Source organism: Rhinoderma darwinii, chromosome 4, assembly GCF_050947455.1.
Source record: "Rhinoderma darwinii isolate aRhiDar2 chromosome 4, aRhiDar2.hap1, whole genome shotgun sequence".
NCBI lineage: Eukaryota > Metazoa > Chordata > Amphibia > Anura > Rhinodermatidae > Rhinoderma > Rhinoderma darwinii.
Genome location: NC_134690.1, coordinates 210,142,799 through 210,165,541, shown reverse-complemented (window position 1 = coordinate 210,165,541; position 22,743 = coordinate 210,142,799). Strand labels below are relative to the sequence as shown.

General features: G+C 41.1%; 1 protein-coding gene across 2 annotated transcripts in view; it reads left to right on the top strand.

Moving 5' to 3' along the window:
• The window catches only part of RNGTT (RNA guanylyltransferase and 5'-phosphatase), a 441,842-nt gene that overhangs the window by 32,423 nt on the left and 386,676 nt on the right, over nt 1-22,743 (top strand). For both annotated transcript variants that reach the window (XM_075862139.1, XM_075862138.1), the window contains exons 5-7: nt 5,505-5,580; nt 16,234-16,480; nt 19,137-19,246. In XM_075862139.1, coding sequence (XP_075718254.1) covers nt 5,505-5,580; nt 16,234-16,480; nt 19,137-19,246 — 433 coding nt within the window. The remainder of the gene's footprint in view (nt 1-5,504; nt 5,581-16,233; nt 16,481-19,136; nt 19,247-22,743) is intronic.

Genomic DNA, 22,743 nt, shown 5'->3' with positions numbered 1-22,743 from the left:
GGCCAAAACAGGCTGTGTCCTGAAGGGGTTAAAATAAGCACGTGGAGTAAACTCACAAATTTCCGGTAAGTTTAAACCTAGCGGTATTATTATAGTAATGTAGTATCGTTATAGTCATGTAGCATTGTTATAGTAATGTAGTATTGTTATTATAGTAGTGTAGTATTATTATAGTAATGTAGTGTTAGGCCCTGTTCACACAGAGTATTTTGACGTTTTTTTGGGAGCGGAAACCGCTCCGCAACACTCGTCAAAAACCGGCTAAAAATGCCTCCCATTGACTTCAATGGGAGGCGGAGGTGGTTTTCTCCCGTGAGGCGGTTTTAAGAAAGAAGGGACATGCCCTATCTTTGCGCGGTTACACCTCTGACCTCCCATTGACATCAATGGGAGGCAGAGAAAGCGTATTTCGCTGAGTTTTTTGCCCGTAGCACTCAATGGGCGCAAGCGAAAAACGCTGCGAAAATCGTGGCAAACGCCGTGCAGGAAGGTCAAAATCTGCCTCAAAATCCCAAACAGATTTTTGAGGCAGAATTTTCCTCCTGCAAAAAACTCTGTGTGAACACATCCTTATAGTAATGTAATATTCTTGTTATAATAATGTAGTATCATTATTAGGGATGCACGATGCATCGAAACTTCGATATTGTTTCGATACTGTGCATCCCCAAACGGTTCGATACCGTTATTTCTTGTATTTCGATACTAAGCTGCGCGGCCGCACAGCTCAGTATTGTAACACATGAATTTATGAGTGCGGGGCTGCGACTGTGTGATACAGCCATTGCCCCGCTCCTGAGAAGTGCGCGCTGTCAGGATGATGTGATGCGGCCTGGGCTGCACTAATGAGCGCCAACACTGAAGACAGAACATGGCGGGCGCACTACAAAATACCTCCATGTTCTGTCCTCAGTACCTGCGACGCCGCTCATTAATGCAGCGCCGGCCGCATCACCTCATGCTTTCCGCGCGCGCACTTATTGTCAGGAGCGGAAAGACTATTACACAGCCACAGCCCCGCTCTATAACAGCGAGATCAGAGAAACCTCATCTCCGCCGCTATTCCCCTGAATGCTGCGATCAAAGCTGAACGCAGCATTCAAGAGGAAAGTGAGATGGGGGAATGCCCCTTGGATCGCATCACAGGAATCCCTGTGACGTGACTGAGGGTCATACCATATATGGGCAGACAGCCCAAGGTCCATTGAAGGACCCCAGGGCTGTCTTACCATATTTCCTGTTGTTAGGGCATACTTAGTACACAGGCAGTTGTTAGGACATACCTATCAGTACAAAGACTAATGTTCTGGCATATAGATAAATGCCAGTACATTATGTTTTTACTTTATTTTTATACTTTAAAGTAATATTAAATGTAAAAAAATACACATACTCTTTTTTTACAATAAACATTAAGATAAGTCTCAATACATAAAATATACACATATTCATATTGGCGCGGCCGTAATAACCTGCACAACAATTTTTTTGCGTCATTTATGATGTGTACGCTGTAAAAAAATAAAATAAAAACTGCTTTCTATCACTTATTGGGAGGCACTAGGTGTGATGAATTTTGAATGTGCCTCACATTAATAGTAATTTTGCCCCATCATGTACCTTACATATTAACCCATTATGACTGAGAAATATGATGGGGTTAATTTACTATTATTGTGAGGCACATTCAAAATGCATCACACCTCACGCCTCACATCACAAAATGGAAGAACTTTTTTTTTTTTATATTACGGTTGGCAAAGTATCGTTTTGGTATCAAAATACTACACAAAGTATCGGTATCGAAGTCCAAATTCTGGTATCGTGACATCCCTAATCATTATAGTATTGTTATAATAGTTCAAATAACTAATTGATTAACAATAATTTTGTATTGTATCAAATTTTAAAGTAATGCGGTTCGTCAACATCACATTTTTTCTATGTGCGACCCATTTACCGGGCCAAGATTGAGACCCCTGTATTAGGCCATGACTTTGGCAGGACCTAATAGGCATTCACTAAAGGCAGACCTCGGGGCCTTTGTTAGGCCCTCGGCGGCCATAATAATCGCCGCCCCCACAATGATCGCATCGCGGGCGTGCCGATGTGGTGAGAGAGGGAGCCTCCTCCCTCTAAAACCTCTTAGATGTGGCGCTCGCTATTAAGCCACATCTAAGGGGTTAAAACGGGCGGGATTGATGATTTCGATCCCGCCTGCTAGAGCAGGTGCCATACTGTTTTTAGACTGCCCGACACCCGTGCCGTGCTTATGTCTCAGCGCCGCCTTTTCACGGCGCTGTGACATAAGTACCCTTAATGGCCGCCGTGAAAAGGCCTATTTGTGTTCACTAAAGGGTTACTAACGAGCTATTTTTTTTATTTATTTTTTCATTGTTGCATTATAAGAGCCATACATTTTTTTTATATTTATGTCGATGTAGCTGTATGAGGACTTGTTTTTTGTAGGACAAGTTGTATATGGTGTGTATGGCACCTTCTTGGGGTACATATATTTTAATGATTAGCTTTTATCGTTTTATCGTGGGGGGAGGGAATGCAATAAAACCCTGCAATTCTCCCATTGTTGTTTTTCCTTTTTCCCGATCTTTACCATGCGGTAAAAAAAGCATGTTAACTTTATTCTACGGGTGGGTATGAATTCGGCAATACCAAATATGTATCGTTTTTTTTGTTTTTTTATTAACTGCATTTTAGTTACGAAGACTTTTATATTATTCTAATGTGTGTAAAAAAGGAAAAATAAAGAAAACCCCTACAATGAGCTGTGTACAAACTTTTGACTGGTACTGTAAATCCCTAAGCTCAGCAGTTCTCCTCTGCCTGACCGGTCAGATCTTTTTTTCTCTTGCTTTAGTAGGTTTTTCGCACTCCTTGCAAAACACTGAGATTTATTAAAACTGGCTCAAAGGAAAAGTGGAGTAGTTGCTCATGGCAACAAATCAGGTTGCTTTAGTTTTTCAAAGGAGCTTTTAGAAATAAAAGTGTAATGTGTTGGTTGCTATAGGCAACAATGCCACTTTTCCTTTGCACCTGTTTTGATAAAACTCCCCCTTAACCCCTTCCTTCCGTTGTATGTATACAGTGGAGGTTGGGTGGGGAGTAAGGAGCGCGCTCACGGGATGAGCGGGGTGCCAATGGTCGTCATGGCAGCCTGGCGGCCTTATAAGGGCCTCATCTCTGTCATCTTTGTATTCCTATGAAGCCCTACCTCCGACATTAGCATTGCAGTATATCATGTAAACGATCCAACGATCGCTGGTAAAGTCCCCTTGGAGGACTAGTAAAAAAGTTAAAAACTGTTTAATAAAGTTTATATATATATATATAGCAAAAGAGAAGGCAGCAGCACTCACACAGAAATCAATGACCAGGTGCCCTGCAAAACGTCCCGATCCTCGGACGGAATGTAAGGTATAGCAAAAGAAAAATTTGCAGCACTCCAATATGAAAAAAATAGTGGTTTATTCACTCCAGATACAACAGCAACGTTTCAATCCTACAATTAAATATTCAAAAATCAACCCCAAAAACAACGTAAAATGTTTGAAAAATTAACATAACTGGTATCGCTGCATCTGTAAAAGTCTGAACTATTAGAAGTCTGAACTTTTTATTGTATCAGTCTAGGTGATCCTATGTGATCCAAGCTGATACATTTTTACAAGCTCCTGACGTATATGCTGAACATAGGCTATGCTGGATGCCTAACAGGGACATCTGCCACTATAGACTTTAGTCCTATCCGTATAACGGATATGTCATGAAATGGGGTTAATGACGTATCCGTTAAACAGGATACACTTATAGTCTATGGGTGACGAATGCCATATTAGGCATCCGCTTATTGTATCCATTGCCCATAGACTATAATGGTATCCGTTCAAAGTATATGTCATGAAATGCTATCATAAAGCCTATGACGTATACGTTCAATGTATACCTGTAATGTACAATTTACAGTGGCATAAGTCACCCCTAGGCTCCTATGTTTATAAACTGTATACCGCCTGGCATACGTTTTTGCGGGATGGAGTACCGTAGTTTACTACACTATTCTATCCTTAAAAAAAAAAAATAGGTGTACTTAAAGGCATGGTGTTGCCAGAAAAACATGTTTTTTTTTTTTTAATTAAACATTTAGTGTGTGGGTGATTAAACATTGTTCAAATTTTTTTTATTTTTTTCACGAGTCAGGAAATATTATAAATTATTTCTAATTTATAATACTACCCATTTTTGGTCACTAGATGGAGCTATTTCCCAAAATTGCAGCATTGCAACATTGGGTAAAAAGCCCTCGCTCTAGTGAGCTCTCAGCATCCCCCCCTCCTTTATCCTGGCTAGTGCCGGGATAAACGAGGGTTTTGAACGGTGTAACCTCCTACACTGTGTGTCGCCATTTTTTGAGCTAACACACAGCGTAGTAGGTTTACATACAGTAGTAAACACACAGAAACACGAACATACATTGAAATCTCTTACCTGCTCCTGCCGCCGCGGCTCCCTCCGGCCCGTCCGCTCCGTTTGCTGCCGCTGGTCCAAGTGCACAAATCCGGAAGCCGCGACCGGAAGTAGTAATATTACTGTCCGGCCGCGACTTCCGGTCCACAGGAAAATGGCGCCGGACGGCGCCAATTTCGAATTGGACTGTGTGGGAGCGGCGCATGCGCAGTTCCCACACAGACGCCGTACACTGAAGTCAATGGGACGGGAGCCGTTCGCAGTCCCTATGGGACTGTGGCTGCCGTATTCCATGTCTGTATGTGTCGTTAATCGACACAGACAGAAATGGAACAAAAAATGGCAGCCCCCATAGGGAAGAAAAAGTGTAAAAATAAGAAAAAGTAAAACACAAACACACAAATGAATATAAACGTTTTTAATAAAGCACTAACATCTTTAACATATAAAAAAATAATTTGTGATGACACTGTTCCGGGATATACCAGTCCGACTAAGGCCAAAGAGCTACTCTTCTGGCCTCCATCTGGCTAAGGGAGTGCTATGGACACATTTATCATTTATGTAGAGCGCTTTCCTTGCTAAACGGACATCATGAATATAAGGTGAACAGGGCCTAACTTTTAATTATACATTATATGTCACCCTGGTAATGCACTAGTTCAGCCACTAGATGGCTCTATCTGTCTATTTTTAGCTGTAACCTTAATCATAAAAGTATATTTATGGAAGTCATAAGTCTCGGAAAGATAACCGGTAATTTATTGCTCATAAAGTTGTCTCGAATCAGTGAGCACATTTTTCTGGATCATTTAACCTTTTTATTACTGTAACAGAAAATAAATAATTAGCTTATCATTTATTTCTGCCAGCCTTTTTATATATTTATTCAAAATCTGGTGGTGATTATATTTGGGTAATAAAAAAAAATAATTATATTTTGTTGGTGGAAAGTTGACGTGCAGTTTTATCTATGCTACTACGCTGGACCTAATATTAGCTGTTTATTTCTCCTTTAGGTGTCCACTGTACTCATGGCTTTAATAGAACTGGTTTCTTAATCTGTGCCTTTTTAGTCGAGAAGATGGATTGGAGGTAACTATCTTACTGTCCTTATCAACTAAAACAATGACTTCACATCTTCAACTGTGTTTTTTTTTTTTTTTAAAAATGGAAATCTACCTTTTTATTATTCTTCCTGTGAACTAAATGTTTAAGGCCCCATTCACACGACCGTAGATTTCATCCATCCGTAAATAGTCGGTAAATATGGATCCGTAGTCATTGATAGTCCTCTGTAAATCATCTGCATATATACGGAACGGTGTCCGTAAATATGGTCTGTAGTGCATCCGTAATCTATCTGTTTTTACGGATCCGCAAAAAGAAGGAAACCAATATTGATATGCAACTTCTGAAAACCTGGCGTCACCTAGCAATGCTTCCGTAATTACGGACGGCTACAGGTACACATCCGTAGCCGTCCGTAATTACGGAAGTGCACATAGACTTCTATGTGGAGTCCGTGCCGTAATTTTGGACATAGAAAGGACATGTCCTATCATTTCTACGGCACAGACATCCATTCATAAAAATACGGAAAGGTTCCCGTAGCTCATAGAAATTAATTGGTCCGTAATTACGGATGAAAAATACGGACGTGTGCATGGGGCCTAATATGCTTTTCCCATGTGTATTTACATGTTAAACTACCATTTCGGATTTGTTTTAAAGGGACACTTCGACCAAAACTAAACTCTCCCATGGGCTCCATTATGGTATTCCAGCCTTCCTGTATAGGATGCCACGCAGCCTCCCTGTATAGGATGCCACGCAGCCTCCCTGTGTAGGATGCCACGCAGCCTCCCTGTGTAGGATGCCACGCAGCCTCCCTGTGTAGGATGCCACGCAGCCTCCCTGTGTAGGATGCCACGCAGCCTCCCGGTGTAGGATGCCACGCAGCCTCCCGGTGTAGGATGCCACGCAGCCTCCCGGTGTAGGATGCCACGCAGCCTCCCGGTGTAGGATGCCACGCAGCCTCCCGGTGTAGGATGCCACGCAGCCTCCCGGTGTAGGATGCCACGCAGCCTCCCGGTGTAGGATGCCACGCAGCCTCCCGGTGTAGGATGCCACGCAGCCTCCCGGTGTAGGATGCCACGCAGCCTCCCGGTGTAGGATGCCACGCAGCCTCCCGGTGTAGGATGCCACGCAGCCTCCCGTTTATCACTGTCGTGTGAATAAGGCCTTAGTCATTGTTACCATTTCTCTACCTGAGAGACCAGAAGTCCAAAACACTAGTGCCCCTGTAATTCTATTAAGGCCCCATGCACACGAACGTGCTTTTGCGGCCGCAATTCCCCCAAAAATCCACGGGAGAATTGCGGCTCCATTCATTTCTATGGGGCCATGCACACGACCGTAGTTTTGTAGTTTTTACGGTCCATGCATGGCCCGGGAGCCCGCACCGCAGAAAGAACGGACATGCCTTATTACGGCCGTCTTCTGCGGTCCGGGCTCATTGAAAATAATGGCTGCGGCCATGTGCATGGCCCAGGATTTGCGGGCGGCTCGCGGCTGACAGTCCACAGCCGACCGTGCACATGACTACGGCCGTGCACATGACTACGGTCGTGTGCATGAGGCCTTACTTTTCCTTTTAACCTATTCCCACCATCTGCCGTACAATTACGATGCTGGTACCAACTCGTTCATGATCAGTGCCGTATATGTACAGCAGAATATTTACTTGCATAAAAGTGGAAGACATTGCCAACTTAGAAGTTCAGAAACCGTGCCTTGAGGTGATGAGTAATTGATAATCTATGGCATACTTGTTTGTTTTTGTAACTAAACACAATTCTAATAAATGAACTTTTAATGGCACGGTCCATCTTTTTGCAAATTGCTGTTATTGTACTCTTCCTTGCATCTGACACTTGCCCTGCCTGTTTTTAATTGTTCTGTTTACTTTATTTAATTGCTTCAGTCTCCGTTTTATTCCAAAATGTTTAAGCTCTGAGTGTTCCTTCAATGTTTTTCTTTGGCATTTTAATTTGATTACATATAATCTGGCAATTAAACTGAAGCCACAAATCAAAATGAGCCATTAGCAGCATTTCCTTAAGGCAGTTAAGCGGACAAAAAAAAATATTTAAAATTTTCGGAAAAACGGTTTGCTGGATGTGCTCTGTTTGATAATGACTTTTTCCGAATGTTTTTAATGTTCGTTTCTATCATTTCGATTGCGTACTCCTTTCTCTGATACTGTCTGTTTGTATATGTACATTTTGCAATAATGCATAGTAAATTTGATTGAGTTATATTATTAACAATAACTGTGGTGATCCTTTTTTTTTTTTTTAGTAGTATTGGTATTTTTTTTGTTAAATTCTGAAGCATTACTTGTATGAGTAGTGATGAGATGTTGCGTGCTGGCACCTTACTGGTTTTATGACAAAAAAAAAGCTATTACTGAGTAATAAAATGCAAATGTTAAGTAACTTCCAGTGACCGCTCTGCACTTATCTTTGATTGACCCAGTATCATTATTTATAGTGCTCCGGCATTGAACTAAAACCCAGGGAATTTCCAGGTTAATGTCCTCCATGTGTTCTGTTCGGTGGCAAAATACGGAGCTGTTTTCAAGTGAAAACAGCCTCTGATTTACATCCGTTTTTGGTGCGTTTTTTTCTGGCTGTTTTTGGAGCTGTTTTTCTATTGACCCAATAAAAAACGGCTCAAGAAGTCACATGCACTTCTTTTGTATGGGTCGTTTTTTAACGCGCCGTTTTTACAAACGCCCCGTGGGAACGTAACAGTTTTTCCCAATGAAATCAATCGGCAGATGTTTGGAGGTATTCTGCCCCCGGATTTAAAGACATTTTTCGGGGCGTTTACGGCCCGAAAAACTGCTAAAAATAGGCCGTGTGAACATACCCTTAAGTGTAGAGAAAAATTATATCTGGTGAGCTCAAGAACCAGATTTGCAAAAGTGGAATCAGCAGAAAAGAGCAGTCTTGAAACCCCAAAATAGTTGTGAAGACATGGACCAGAGATGGATCCACGGGGTTCACAGAAATCACTAGGAAGACACCTGAAGGCAGACAATGGAACTAGAAGATGAACTAGAATGAGGGCCAGAAACAGACTGGATGGCACAACTTTCGATCCGGATAGAGCAGTAACCAGAGCCTAGAGTTAGGGTTTGAGAAATGAATGCATGAGAGGACCTGGTGAAAATGACCTGCCACAAAATGATGCTTGTTTTAAGATGAGCAATGTGCTGCCTCATGATATTATTGGGTGGTGGCAGAGGTTAGACCTGCTGGGGCTGGTGTTTGACCGCATAGAGGTGGGTACCAATCTTAACTCCACCCTTTAACTTCTTAAAGGAAGCCGGTCACCAGCATTTGACCTATTGAACTCTACTCACCCCTCGCTGACCGCTGCTGTCAAAAGTTCATTGGCGTTATCCTCTCTCCTAAACTCCTCCTCCGACAGTAAATAAGGGTCTGCAAACATTTTGCGCCTTTGATGTTTGGAAAACAACAACAATGAAATACATACACAGCCAGATTGAAACCCATAAATACTGAGCATGTGTAATTAATATACAATGTTACAATCATAAGCCATATAATAGAAACACAACATATGTCTGGCGTGCAACAACATGTGAAACCAATACAAGGTTAGAAATAAAAAAACAAAAAATAAAAGGTAAAGGTACTCGGTACTTGCATCAATGATCACCTCAAAGGCTATAAACAAGGCGAAAAACTGTTGTAGTCAGAGAAGTCAAAATAAGTACATCACAAAAGAAAGACAGCACTTAAGGGAATGAAATAGAAATAAATAGATCACCACGCTATATGTTAGCATAAAATAACAAACCATACATAGATCACATTATTAGGTGAGTCTTCGCCCAGGCGCACCACGGGGCCCATAATGTCATAAAGTTATCATGTGTTCTAGACTCCCAACTGGATAATTCTTCCAATCGATATATTTGCCTGACTCTATTGAGCCACATAGAGATATCAGGAGGTAGTTTATCCAACCATTTTTATCGGAATGAGGAGTTTAGCTACCATGATAAGGAGTGAAGACAAGTCATGTATAGTGAGGCTACAGTCTGAAGAGGGTAGATTAACTAATACTAGAGGAGTAAGTTTAATGCTCTTATTACAAATAGTATTAACATGTGATTCAATAGAGGACCAATATGGTTTGATTATAGGACACTCCCACCAGATATGAATTAAAGTACCTGGAGACCCACCACACCTCCAACACGCATCTGATGTGGTTCTGTGCATTCTAGCTATTTTATCTGGAGACCTATACCACTTCGTGAGCAGCTTAAAGGCATTCTCCTGAGTTCTAACACACCTGGACAGACCATGTGATCTTTTAAGTATAGCTGAAGTGTCTCGGGGGGTGGGGGGGGGGGACAAAACTTTCAAGTCTCTTTCCCAAGCACAAAGAAAGAGAGACTTATCCTGCACATCAAAGGGAAGTATTTTGTTATAGAGAATGGATATCCGTTTTTTAGGTAAAGGTGTAGAACCAATCAGAGCCTCAAACCAAGAGAGTGGCCTGGAGATGTTATAGCGTCCCAGGAAACCCAAACTAGTAGCCTTGAAATGGTCGTACTGCGCTTTGGACCAATGTCCTATACCCAAGTTATTATTAGCACAATACTACCTTTATACAAGTCACCTATTGGGATAAATGTCAATGAGCTCCACAAGTTCAAGGGGTCCTCAAAATGCGGGTAGAGTGGAAGGAGTCAAATTCGCTGGCATTAAAGGCGAGGGAAACTGAAAACTGGACACATGGGTAGTACGAAATTTCCAGGAGAACAGTCCCTTTATCAATGGACTCTCTCTCTCTATCAGAGACAGAGTAACATTCAGTGCCTCACATTTTGAGTGATTGATTCTAAAATTGGATAAAACTCCAAACTCCTCCAACAGTTTCAGTAAAGCAGGAAACGCGGTCTTAGGATTGGAGATAAACAATAACATATCATCTGCGAAAGCAGCAACTTTATGTTCCCTGTTCTCCACCTGCAGTCCCCGAATATCTGGGTTTTGTCTAATGGCTTGAATTAATGTTTCTAGGGTTAAAATGAAGAGGGTAGGAGACAGCGGGCAGCCCTATCTCGTACCATTGGTTATTTTGAAGGGCGAGGACAATAGGCCATTAGCTCTAACCCTAGCAGAGGGCGAGGCATAAAGAGTAAAGACAGCTTCTACCATTGCTGAGGGAAATCCAAATTTAAGCAATGTGAGGTACATATATTGCCAGTCCACCCTATCAAAGGCCTTTTCAGCATTTGTACCTAGCAACATAAGGAGCCTGTTAAAAGTTTTAGCATGGTTTATGGCATGTAAAACTCTATAAGAGTTGTCTCTACCCTCCCTGCCTCGCACAAAGCCAGATTGCTCCGAATCAATCATTTTGGGCAGAACCAGGGCCATTCTATTGTCCAATATCTTCGCCCATAGTTTAACATCCGTACTTAGGAGTGAAATGGGACGATAATTCCCACAATGAAGAGGATCCTTACCCTCTTTATGAAGTATAGCTATATGCGCCTCAAGGGCTTGCCAATGTGGGGGGCATCCAGAGTTCAGCGAATTAAAGTATTCCACCAAAGGAGCGTCTAATACATAAAAAAAATTCTTATAATAGAAAATCGTAAAGCCATCAGGACCAGGACATTTACCATTCGGGATGGTCAGCAGGACCTTCTTAAGGTGACTTGGCCAAAAGTGATGTCACATCCTCAGTTAAGGTAGGAAGGGATAACGTGTCTAGGAAACTTGAGATGGCTTGGCGTTTGCTATGTATAGAAGAGACGGCGTCCGTAAAGGCGAGATTAGTTGTGGGAACACTCTTTTTTGTAAATTATATAGTGAACTATAGAATGAGGAGAATGTTTCAGCTATGATAGATGGGTCAGAAGACAAAAGAGCCCTGCTCTGTTAGTATTTGTTTCATATGAGTTTTCTCTTTGGCTTTTTTAACTAATGCGGCCATAACTTTCCCTCCTTTATCCCCATGAGAATAATATTTATGCTGCATACGAAGGTAGGCCTGGGCAGACTTAATATTTAAGACATCTTTAAGAGAATTATGGAGATTAGTCAGTGTATCCTGTTCTAAAATCGCAAGCGATCTCTTATGCAACTTTTCAATTTTAGCTATCTGAGACAAAAGTTCACTTATCCGTTTGGTCCGCTGTTTTTTCCAGAATGCTCCAAGGGCTATAAATTCTCCTCTCATATAAGCCTTATGTGCCTCCCATCTAGAAGCTTGAGTAGTGTCTGCAGACAAATTTGTAGCAAAATAGGACTTCACCTTCCCCTCAAGAGCCACCAGCGTCGTGTGGTTGTCCAAAAGGGTCTCATTCAATCTCCAAGTCCACTCTCTCGCCGAGTGACCAATAAGTTCAACCTCAAGATAAACAGGCGCAGGAAATCGTTATGCTACCTATCGAGGAGCTGACGATCTGTGAGAGACAAGAGTCATGAGTAAATAAATAATCCAATCTCTGGTAAGAATGAAGAGCCGCAGAGAAGAAGGTGAAGTCTGGGTGCAGAATCCTCCACACATCAATTAAACCGACTTGTGCCAATGAAGAAAGAATGCGTCTCTAAGCCCTGTAGGAAACCACTGATCTCTTTGAAGTAGAATCCAGTAATGGATTCAAAACTAAATTCAAATCACCTCCCAAAAACAATAACCCTTCAGTGAATGCTGCAACTCTCTGTAAAATTTCAATGATTCATTGTGTTGTGTTAACATTTGGAGCATAAAGGTTACAAATTGTAACTAATTGTGTACCAAATCTACCCTTCAACAGTAAATATCTCCCTTCTGAGTCAGCTATCATATCCTCAAACAGGAATTTTAGAGTGCCTATGAAAGCCAATACATATACCCCTAGATGCCGAGGAGGGACTAGGGGCATGATACCATTTATTATAAAGACCATGTTGTAAATTCGGGATATGACCAGAACGAAAGTGAATTTCTTGTAATAATACAATTTCGGACTTCGTTCTAGACAATAGGGAAAAGATGCGACTATGTTTAGGCGTAGAGTTGCAACCCTTTACGTTAAATGTACAAAAGTTTAGAGTTACCACAGCCATATTTAAGATAGCGTGAATACCTTGGAAGAGCATATAATATGAGTACCACCGAGAGGAAATGCAAACAGAAACTATAACAACGTATAACAAAACTGTAGACTGTACAGGAAAATTGTGTAATTCGTATGGACAGCATAGAGAAAACGCACTGTAGAGGAGAGACTCCTATATAGAAACGCAAACCTGTAGGGAAGGAAGACATTGAGAGGGAGCGGGAGGGGAGAAGGAAGAAGAATGGAAGAGCAGAGAAAATAGTAACCCTGATCGGAGGAGCTACCATAAACCATGTAAGCATAGAAAAAACATTTGTTACCGGCCAACAATATAATCTTTTTTCGAAAACCGATATCCACTATAACAAGAGATCATAAGGAAAAAGGATATGGATGTAGATATGTATAGAAAGAGTCCTAAGTGATGGGTGATCTAGAGAAATGTTTCTTGGATCTTGGCGACTTCATCTTAGCGATCGTGGACCAGGCATCAGGAGGTGGTAAGTTGGGTAGATCATCCGATTCATCCAACGGCAGCCAGGAAGGAATTTCCATAGGAGCGATATGAAGTTCACCCCAAACATAGCGAAGATCCTCCGGTTGTCTGATCATCAGCTTCTTGCCCCCATGAGTAACGGCCAGGCCAAAAGGATACAACCAACGATATGGGACTTTAGAATCTCGAAGTTTATCTATGAGTGGTTTCAAAACTCTGCGTTTAAGCAGAGTAGAAGGGGCAAGATCCTGAAACATCTGAATTGCCGAACCCTCAAAGTAAAGTTCTCCCCTCTTGCAATGGAAAGGATAAGCGAAGTATCCGCATAACTCAAGAGTTTGCATATGATGTCCCTGGGTGGGTCAGACAGTGCCGGCTTAGGTCTCAAAGCTCTATTTACTCTTTCTATGACAATGGTGGCTGCTCTATCCCGAACTAAGATAAGTTCAAATAAATGAGAGACAGTGGTTTGCTAACCATCCGATAAGGATCAGAGGTATGCCTGAATCCTATTTAAGTTATTTCTTCTGCTCCTATTCTCCTGGTCCTCCAGGAGTAACCAGGTCTGATTAATGTGTGCCTGTTGTGTGAGAACCTTGTCCTTCAACGCAGTGTTTAATATAATGGAGGAATGTTGTGCTTGTTCCAGGGCCTCCACCCGACCCCCAACATGACGCAGGTCAGATTTAATATCTGCCAATTCACTGGCTATAGGTGCCAGAGCTGTGGTCAATGCCCTCTTCAGAAACCCCCTCGAAATAGGGAGTAAATCGTCACTTGCCTGTGCATCAGAAGCACTTTCAGCATCCACGTCGTCGGAGTGCTGGGCGGCATCTCATGGTTCCGGCGCCATCTTGGGAGCTCGTGCCGGAGAGGCCACCAAGTTCTTCTGAAAGAACAGACCAACTTCATGCTTATTCCGAGAAGGCTTCGGAGTGAGTTCCCGATTCTTGTCAGTCAACTTCCCCATGATCGATAACGGCCGGTATAGTCAGGGTTTCTGGTGCTCAACAGCGGGAGACTAAGTATCACACGTCTGTCATGTACCGTGGTCAGGCTCCGCCCCCGCGCCTTTTATTGTAATAATCCGGCAGTCTCGTTCGTTCCTCCCTCTTCTTATGTCAGCCCACTGCTGAAAACTGTCCCTTCCTGAATGGCAAAATCTCGTCTGAGATAGCGCGCATGTGCTTGTCATGTATAGTCCGACACCCTTCCTCGTCTCGTCCGGGCCTCAAATCTTGTTGCTGCGCGTGTGACGCTATGGTGTCACGTTGTGTGCATACACCAGAATAGGACATCAATGCGCAAGCGTGGGATTTCGTGTGTGCTGTGGGAGGCGAGGAGCTGTCAATCAAAAGTAAGGAGGCGGAGTTAACTCGGGAAAGGCTGGAGGAATAAAGATATGGCTCAATTCAACTGAAGATATTACTCATTTATGCTCATTAGCATACAGCACATGAATACTAATTAATTGAATACTAAAGGTACAGAGCCGACTTGGAAGTGGGTGAAAAAATATTTTAATGTAACCTATAATTATCTTCTACCAGGTACTGCTGGTTTAATAGCTGAAATGGTGATGACCGGTTCCCTTTAAGAGTATAGATCTGACGGTGAAGGGGAATTTTTATTTCTAATGAGTCTATAGGTCATTACAACACCAATTCCTGGCCAAAGCTCTGTTATTGACAGTCTCCAAAATATAAGTAGAAGTTTTCTTTAACCCCTTAATGACCGGGCCTGAAAAGGTCTTAATGACCAGCTACATTTTTCAGTTTTTACCGCTCTGCATTTCAGCAGCCATAATTTTTTTTTTTTTTCATTGACGTGGCAGTAGGAGGCCTTGTTTTATGCGGGAGATTGTATTATTTTTTTTCATAGTTTGTAGGTAGAAAAAAATTTGCGCCATGAATATAAGAAAAAGCGATTCTCTGCATCGTTGTTCTTGTTTATTTTTATACCGTTCATGTTTCACGCTAAATAACCCGTTAGATAAATTTTTCAGGTTATTACGGTCGTTTAGATACCGAATATATATAGATTTGGTTTTTTTTAGTGTAGGGGCAATAAAATATATTTTATGCAAAATAATGACTTTTTTTTGACTTTTTTAAATTTGTACAATTTTTTTGTTACTTTTTTTTTTTTTTTTTTATCCCATTAAGGAATCATTTTATTTATAACTTTATTTTTTACTTGTAATGTATTCGCATACTCCTGTATGCTAATACATTATATTGTGTCACTTTGACAAAGGCTGCTGTCAGGGCAGCACATAGTGTGCCCGAACAGCAGGCTTACTGAACAGACAGCCCTGGGGTCCTTTCTAGGTCCCCAGGGCTGACTGCAGAGGGATTCCCCGGTCATTGATCATGTCACAGGGTTTTCGATGACTAGATCAAAGCAGGGAGTTCTCTTTGATCTTGCTGTGATCACGGACTGCGGCGATCAAAGGGTTAAACAGCTGGGGTCCGAATGTTTTCCGACCCCAGCTGTATACAGCAGGCTTCTCTAAGATCAGGAGCTGTTAGTGCTAATCAGCCTCTTCTACAGCGACGACAAAAGACGTCGCTGTAGACTAAGGACATGCACCGCCTGCTGTCAAAAGACGGTGGGCGGTCGTTAACGTGTTAAGAAACATGTTATTGAAAGATCGTGGAAAGGATCTCGACTTACCCCTAGTAAATTTCTATTAATAAATAGTCTTTTAATTATACTTTTTCTGTGCCCGGTACAAATCATTACAAACATTTGTCTCCTAGACCTTATTCAAAGACCTTTTCCTAGGCTTTTATTAAATTAGTAGTTATTTAGTCATATGCATTATAAATGATAAATTGGTCTTTTAACTGGTTATTTACCAATGTCAATCATTTTTTTTCTTGTGACCATATCTATGTATATGATGTCATTTCTGAACAGCCGATGTTTTTGTACTTCATCTTTTTGTTATTTTGGCACTTTATTTGACATTTTGTCTCTTTTATGTATTGTTCCTATAGAGATCTTGTGTCTTTTGTTGCTTGTCACATTGATTTTAATGCATTCAATTATAATGTTAATTTTAGATCTGTTGTGTTTTTCCTATCAGCATCGAGGCAGCAGTAGCTACTTTTGCTCAATCAAGGCCACCAGGTATTTACAAAGCTGACTATATAAAGGAGCTTTTTCAGCGTTATGGGGATGTAGAAGATGCGCCCCCTCCTCCTGAGCTACCGGACTGGTGTTTTGAGGATGATGATGATGTGGATGATGAGGGGAATGGTATAGGTCAAGAGGCAGAGCCAGGATCCTCAGGAGCTCCCTTACATCGGAAGAAAAAAGAGAGATTAAGACTCGTAAGTCACTGTTTTTTTTTTTTTTTTTTAAATTATTGATTATTCTTTTATTCTTTAAAAAATGTATTTTCACATAAAAAAAAATAATGCACTGCATTTTAGGCTGCGCAAACATGCGAGCGTACTTCATAAACTGACAAACTGCAGTGATGCATTAACAGACAGTTCTCCCCACAAGTTAGGAATTCTATCCTTCCCTTTTTATAACTGCAAGTCGTTTCTCCATCATATTGTGAAATCTCCCTCTCTGATAGTCACACAATGTGAGCTCTGGGAGGAAGGAGTCCGGCGTATTCTTGAACTGCCTCTACCCTCACCCAACCATCGATGATTGAACGCTTTCCCCCTATGCACATGAATTCGCTGGACTTCTACCTCCCAGAGCTCACATTGCGCTTCACCATTCAAAATGTAAGTTATCCTAAATCTCCAAACTATCGGACATGAGTGACAGCCGCTGAAATCAGTGTATCTGTCACATTTTATGCTGCCATCAGATGGGGCAGCATGAAGTCACTGACACGTTCCCTTCTAGGGTGTATTCACAAATCACGATTATATCAGTTTTTACTGGGATTTTTGGGAAATCGCAGCAAAATACGATTTTCGAGCTTTCAACAAGATGCGACAGGGCACAAATGATGCAGACTGCTTTTTTTTTCTGCCCTCATGAAGACCAGGACCCTATTTTTCGAATAATAGAAGTTAACAGTAACAGGATTTTAAAGAGGCTCTGTCACCAGATTATAAATTCCCTATCTCCTACATAGTCTGATTGGCGCTGTAATGTATATAACAGCAGTGGTTTTTATTTTGAAAAACTATGATTTTTGAGGAAGTTATGAACAATTTTAGATTTATGCTAATTAGTTTCTTAAAGACCAACTGGGCGTGTTTTTACTTTTGACCAAGTGGGTGTTGTACAGAGGCGTGTATGACGCTAACCAATCAGTGACCAATCAGCGTCATACACTTCTCATTGTTCCAGCCCAGCTTCTTTCACTGCACAATCACTCTGTCCTGTGGATCATGGTGGGCTGGAACAATGAGAAGTGTATGACGCTGATTGGTCACTGATTGGTCAGCCTCATACACTTCTCTGTACAACACCCAGTTGGTAAAAAGTAAAAACACGCCCAGTTGGTCTTTAAGAAACTAATTGGCATAAATCTAAAATTGCTCATAACTTGCTCAAAAATGATTGTTTTTCAAAATAAAAACCACTGCTGTTATCTACATTACAGCGCAGATCAGATTATGTAGGAGATAGGGCATCTGGTGACAGAGCCTCTTTAAAGGTATATTTTTTTTCGATTCTTGAAATAATTACTTTCATCAGGATGCAAAAAAAAAATCTGGTGCTTGGGGATATTCGGTGTTAAAAGCGCTGCTAAATTGAGGGTCTGGAAAAGCTTTAGAAGAGCACTGTCCCCGACCATATCATGTTTTGCTGCTATTTCCCGTAAATCAACGCAATATGAGCTCAGCATATGAATAGACACTTACACTCCAATGCAGGAAAATGCCGCCACCTTTCAGTTCAGAAACATGGATAAGAAATGACAAGTAGGACCCTGGTGGCTCAATGGTGTTTGTAAATATGTCCCAATGTTTCTACTTTTTCAATCTAAAAATTAAACGGGAACTTTTGGTAATAGGTATAATTTATTAGTAATGACCTGCCCTCAGATAGCTAAAATAAAAACGACCGTATTCTTCATGACTTGTCCTTATGAAATTATGTAAAATGAATATTATTAGCACCATATTAGTCAAGCCTCTCATTCCCTCCCCCCAGTATTGGAGACTGTAGGAGGAATAACGTGAAACAAGTGGCTAGTTCTCAATAGTAGCTTTTCCACATTATATGCCTTCTTTCCTTGGCTTGTCTCCTCTGATATCAGTGACATGGGCTTCTGCCATATATTGAGATTTTCCTTAAATGTAATAATCTTCAGTAGCTATCAACATGAGTTTAATGGTGTTTGTAGGGATGATGCCTCTGGGGTTTACATGCTTCTGTGTCATTCCCTTCATTCCTCCATTTTTTTAAATGTCACTAAGTTATTACATAATCTAGAGTCTTTTTTTCTGATCTTAGCAAAGCGAAAACAAAACGTTTATTGTATTTTGTATAATATGTATCGGACCCTGTAGGTAATGTATGTTTGCTTTTCTTTAAGTTTTTTTCCCTGTGGGATTGAAACAGATTGTTACTCGACATGGCATGGTTTATCCACTGGGACTCCTCAGATGCTTGCACGTAGAGTGTAGTAAATCTCTACTTTGTACGGTTATAGCTTTTGTAGACCATCTGTATCTCTTTTTTTCAAGTACTGTACATTAACCATTTGCCAGAATCTCTTGACTAATATTGGTACATACGGTCTATGAGGAGGGCGGGATGCCATATATGAAATGCAAAACCCTGGACTCTTTAACGGGGACACCGGTTAGAATCCGAACAACACTTACTTTGACATCCTATTCTTATTTCTTGCCTCATAACCTAAAAGATGAGAAGTATCTTTGGTTACAGAAGGCATCCATTTGTCTCACCTCCCTCTCCCGTCTCCAGTGACATGCTGAATTTTTTCACCAGGCCAGTGCATTATTCTAAATAAATAGTGTCCTTTTTTTAATTTTATTTCCGCAGGGTGCAATATTTTTAGAAGGTATCGCAGTAAAGAATGTAACACAGATAACGACGCAACCAAGACTTGGAGAAATACAGAGGAAATGTCAACATTTCTCTTCCTGGGAAGGGTATGCAAATTTCTGCCTGTCTTCCATTAATCGGTCCATTTGTGCTTTTTGGGTTATAAAGTGTAAACTGACGTAGTTTAGTTGTTCCTAATGAAATAAATGTAGGGGAGTGTACATGTTCACTAAACAATGTTAGGGGTTATCTTTTATGATTTTTTTATGTTACCCTGTAGGGAAGATTACAGCACAGAAATTTTCCTTACAGGAATCCTGGGAGGAGAGCTCTTCTACTCTGCTTGTCATATGAAACTTCTGGGCCAGTCGCATGACAAATAAGTAACACTACTTATCTTGTGATTGGCTGAGTAGCTGCACATGGTAAGTAGAGTGGGACTTTTCTCTGCCTGGGACTTCCGCAGGAATAAATTGCATTGGCAGCAAAGAAAAAAAAAAGGATTTCAGGGCTCCGATCTCTCTTAAACTGGCCATACACTTTAGATTTTGGCTAAATGCTTGTTAAGCCGAAAGCTATTCCTCCTTACTCCACCTCACATGTGCACACTCTGCTCGGCCAAGTGCGCATGTATTCTTAATAGGGAGAAAGCCGCTGTGAAGACCCCTCTGGCCCACCCTTATTTTCCCCGCATCTGCCGTAGAGGGAGAGTCAATACACCGCCATACACATGAGAAGGTCAGCCAAAATCGGCATGCACGGTAGACATTAATTTAGTGTGTAAGGCCACCTTAAGGCCCCATGCACAGGACAGTATTTTACATCAGTAATTACGGACCCATTCATTTCCATTGGCCATGAACACCTTTCAGTGGTTTTACTGATGGGTGTTCATGATGAAAAAAATTATAGAACCTGTCCTATTCTTGTCAGTAATTATGGCAAGGACTCTCCCATAGAAGTCAATGTGAGCTTCCGTAAATACGGACGGCTACTGATGTGCATCCGTAAACCGTCCGTATTTACGGAAGCAATGCTAGGCAACATGTTATTGTCATTTGCAACCTCCCTCTTTTTTTTACGGATCCGGATATACGTATGCAATACGGACCATATTTCTGGACACCCTTCCGTATATATGGATGAAATACGGATGCCTACCGATCCGTATTTACGGACAATATTTCGGAATAGATGAAAATCTGTGCATGGTTCCTAAGGAATGATGTACTTACAATGACTACATTTGTTTGCAGATTGGTCCATTAATACTTTGAATTGATTACAATTTATGGACTAGGGTTTCTGGGGCTCAGTTGCTGGACCCCCACCAGTCATTCTTATGACGTGACTATTTAGGATGGTGTAAAAATGCTGTGCTTGAAAACCTATTTAACCCTTTTGCTGCCAAGGTTGTAGTAATATGTCACAAATTTAAGCATTTGCTTTGGCTCGAATATAAGGACAAGAGATCTTGGTATCAAAGTAAAGCCTAGAATCTTTGCTTTCAAATCATTGCAGGTTCAATAGTCTAGGTGACAACACAAAAAATATTCCGCTCACCGTGCTTCCTATAGTATTGGGGGTCACTTCATTCAGATACTGCTCGGATAAATCTGCATCGGCAGACGGTATAATCCATGAAGAAAGGCAATCGAAAAATTCAGCACTTCACCCAGTGAGATTAAAAACATTTTCATTTATTTCAATACATTCAAATAATGTTTAATGTATAAGGTTTAAAGAGGCTCTGTCACCAGATTAGAAGTGCCCTATCTCCTACATAGTCTGATCGGCGCTGTAATTTAGATAACAACAGTGGTTTTTATTTTGAAAAACGATAATTTTTTAGCAAGTTATGAACAATTTCAGATTTATGCTAATTAGTTTCTTAATGGACAACTGGGCGTGTTTTTACTTTTTACCAACTGGGCGTTGTACAGAGGAGTGTATGATACTGACCAATCAGTGTCATACTCTTCTCATTGTTCCAGCCCAGCATGATCCACAGCACAGTGTGATTGTTCCAGCCCAGCTTCTTTCACTGCACAATCACTCTGTGCTGTGGATCACACTGGGCTGGAACAATAAGAAGTGTATGACGCTGATTGGTCAGCGTCATACACTTCTCTATGCAACGCCCAGTTGGTAAAAAGTGAAAACACGCCCAGTTGTCTATTAAGAAACTAATTAGAATAAATATAAAATTGCTCATAACTTGCTCAAAAATGATCGCTTTTCAAAATAAAAACCACTGTTATCTACATTACAGCGCCAATCAGATTATGTAGGAGATAGGGCATTTATAATCTGGTGACAGAGCCTCTTTAATGTATTGAAATAAATGAAGCAGTTTTTAATCTCACTGGATGAAGTGCTGGATTTTTCAATTTCCTTTCTTCATCAATAGTCTAGTTGCAATAGTTAGAGAGCAACACAATGCAAAAAGTGTCCATAAGTGTAAGTCCTGGGTGGCATTTTTATAATGTGTAAGGTGTCTACTTTCATAAAATATATGGTTATGCAGGTATAATGTGATTTTTTTGTATTTCTTATTCTTGAAGTCCGGTTTTATTTTTATTAGTAAAATTGTTGCGGCAGTGTTGAAAATAAAGGTAAAACACCCGTAGATGGGGAACATGGTTTTAGCTCTGCCAAGCCCCATGCCTTCTTTAGCGTCACATCACAGGTTTTCACTTGTCATTCTGGTTGCCAGGGAAGCATTACCTAACAACCACAGCCTCATACACAGATAAAGTAGTACTAATAACCATTCTATCTCAAATTTGGCTGTTCAGTTTAATGCAAAGAAGGTCCAATGAGCCTCAAAGCTTATTGTAATAGCAAATGTGTTATCTTCAAGCGTGACAATCGTGCAGACAAACTTAAAGTTTAGCTAAACGTTTGACAAACTTCTGACATGTCATAATGACCTGTCAGAAGTTTGGATTGGTGGGGGTCCGAGCACTGAGACCCCCACCAATCTCTAGAACGAAGCAGCTGACGTTCTCGTGTGAGCGCTCAGCTGCTTCGTTTCTGTTCGGCTTTTTCCGGAAAGCAGATGTATCGGAGTACAGGCTCATAGACTTTCTATTGAGTACGTACACTGATACATTTATTTCCGGAAAAAGCCGAACAGACACTAAGCAGATGAGCGCTCACACGAGAACGTCAGCTGCTTCGTTCTAGCGATTGGTGGGGGTCTCCGTGCTCGGACCCCCACCAATCCAAACTTCTGACATGTCGCTATGACATGTCAGAAGTTTGTCGAACGTTTTGATTCAGAGAGTTTGGAAACCGATAGCAATACAATCAATCCAATGATGTGCTCCTCCTGGACCTTCTTCAGACCAATCTGGTCAATAATTAAACAGAAAGCAGGCCATTTGCTATTATGCAGACTAAAACAGAAATGTGATCAAGTGTGAGAATATATTTTGATCATAAATTGCATTCCGGTTCAGATGAAAGCTGCTGTACACTTGTTCTGTTTCATGATCGCGACATAGAGATAGAATGGTGAAATAGGTTGGCCTCCCTTTTCATCTTCAGAATGACTCCTTTTTAACCGCCAATTTCTCCCTTACAGAGAAACAAGGCATCG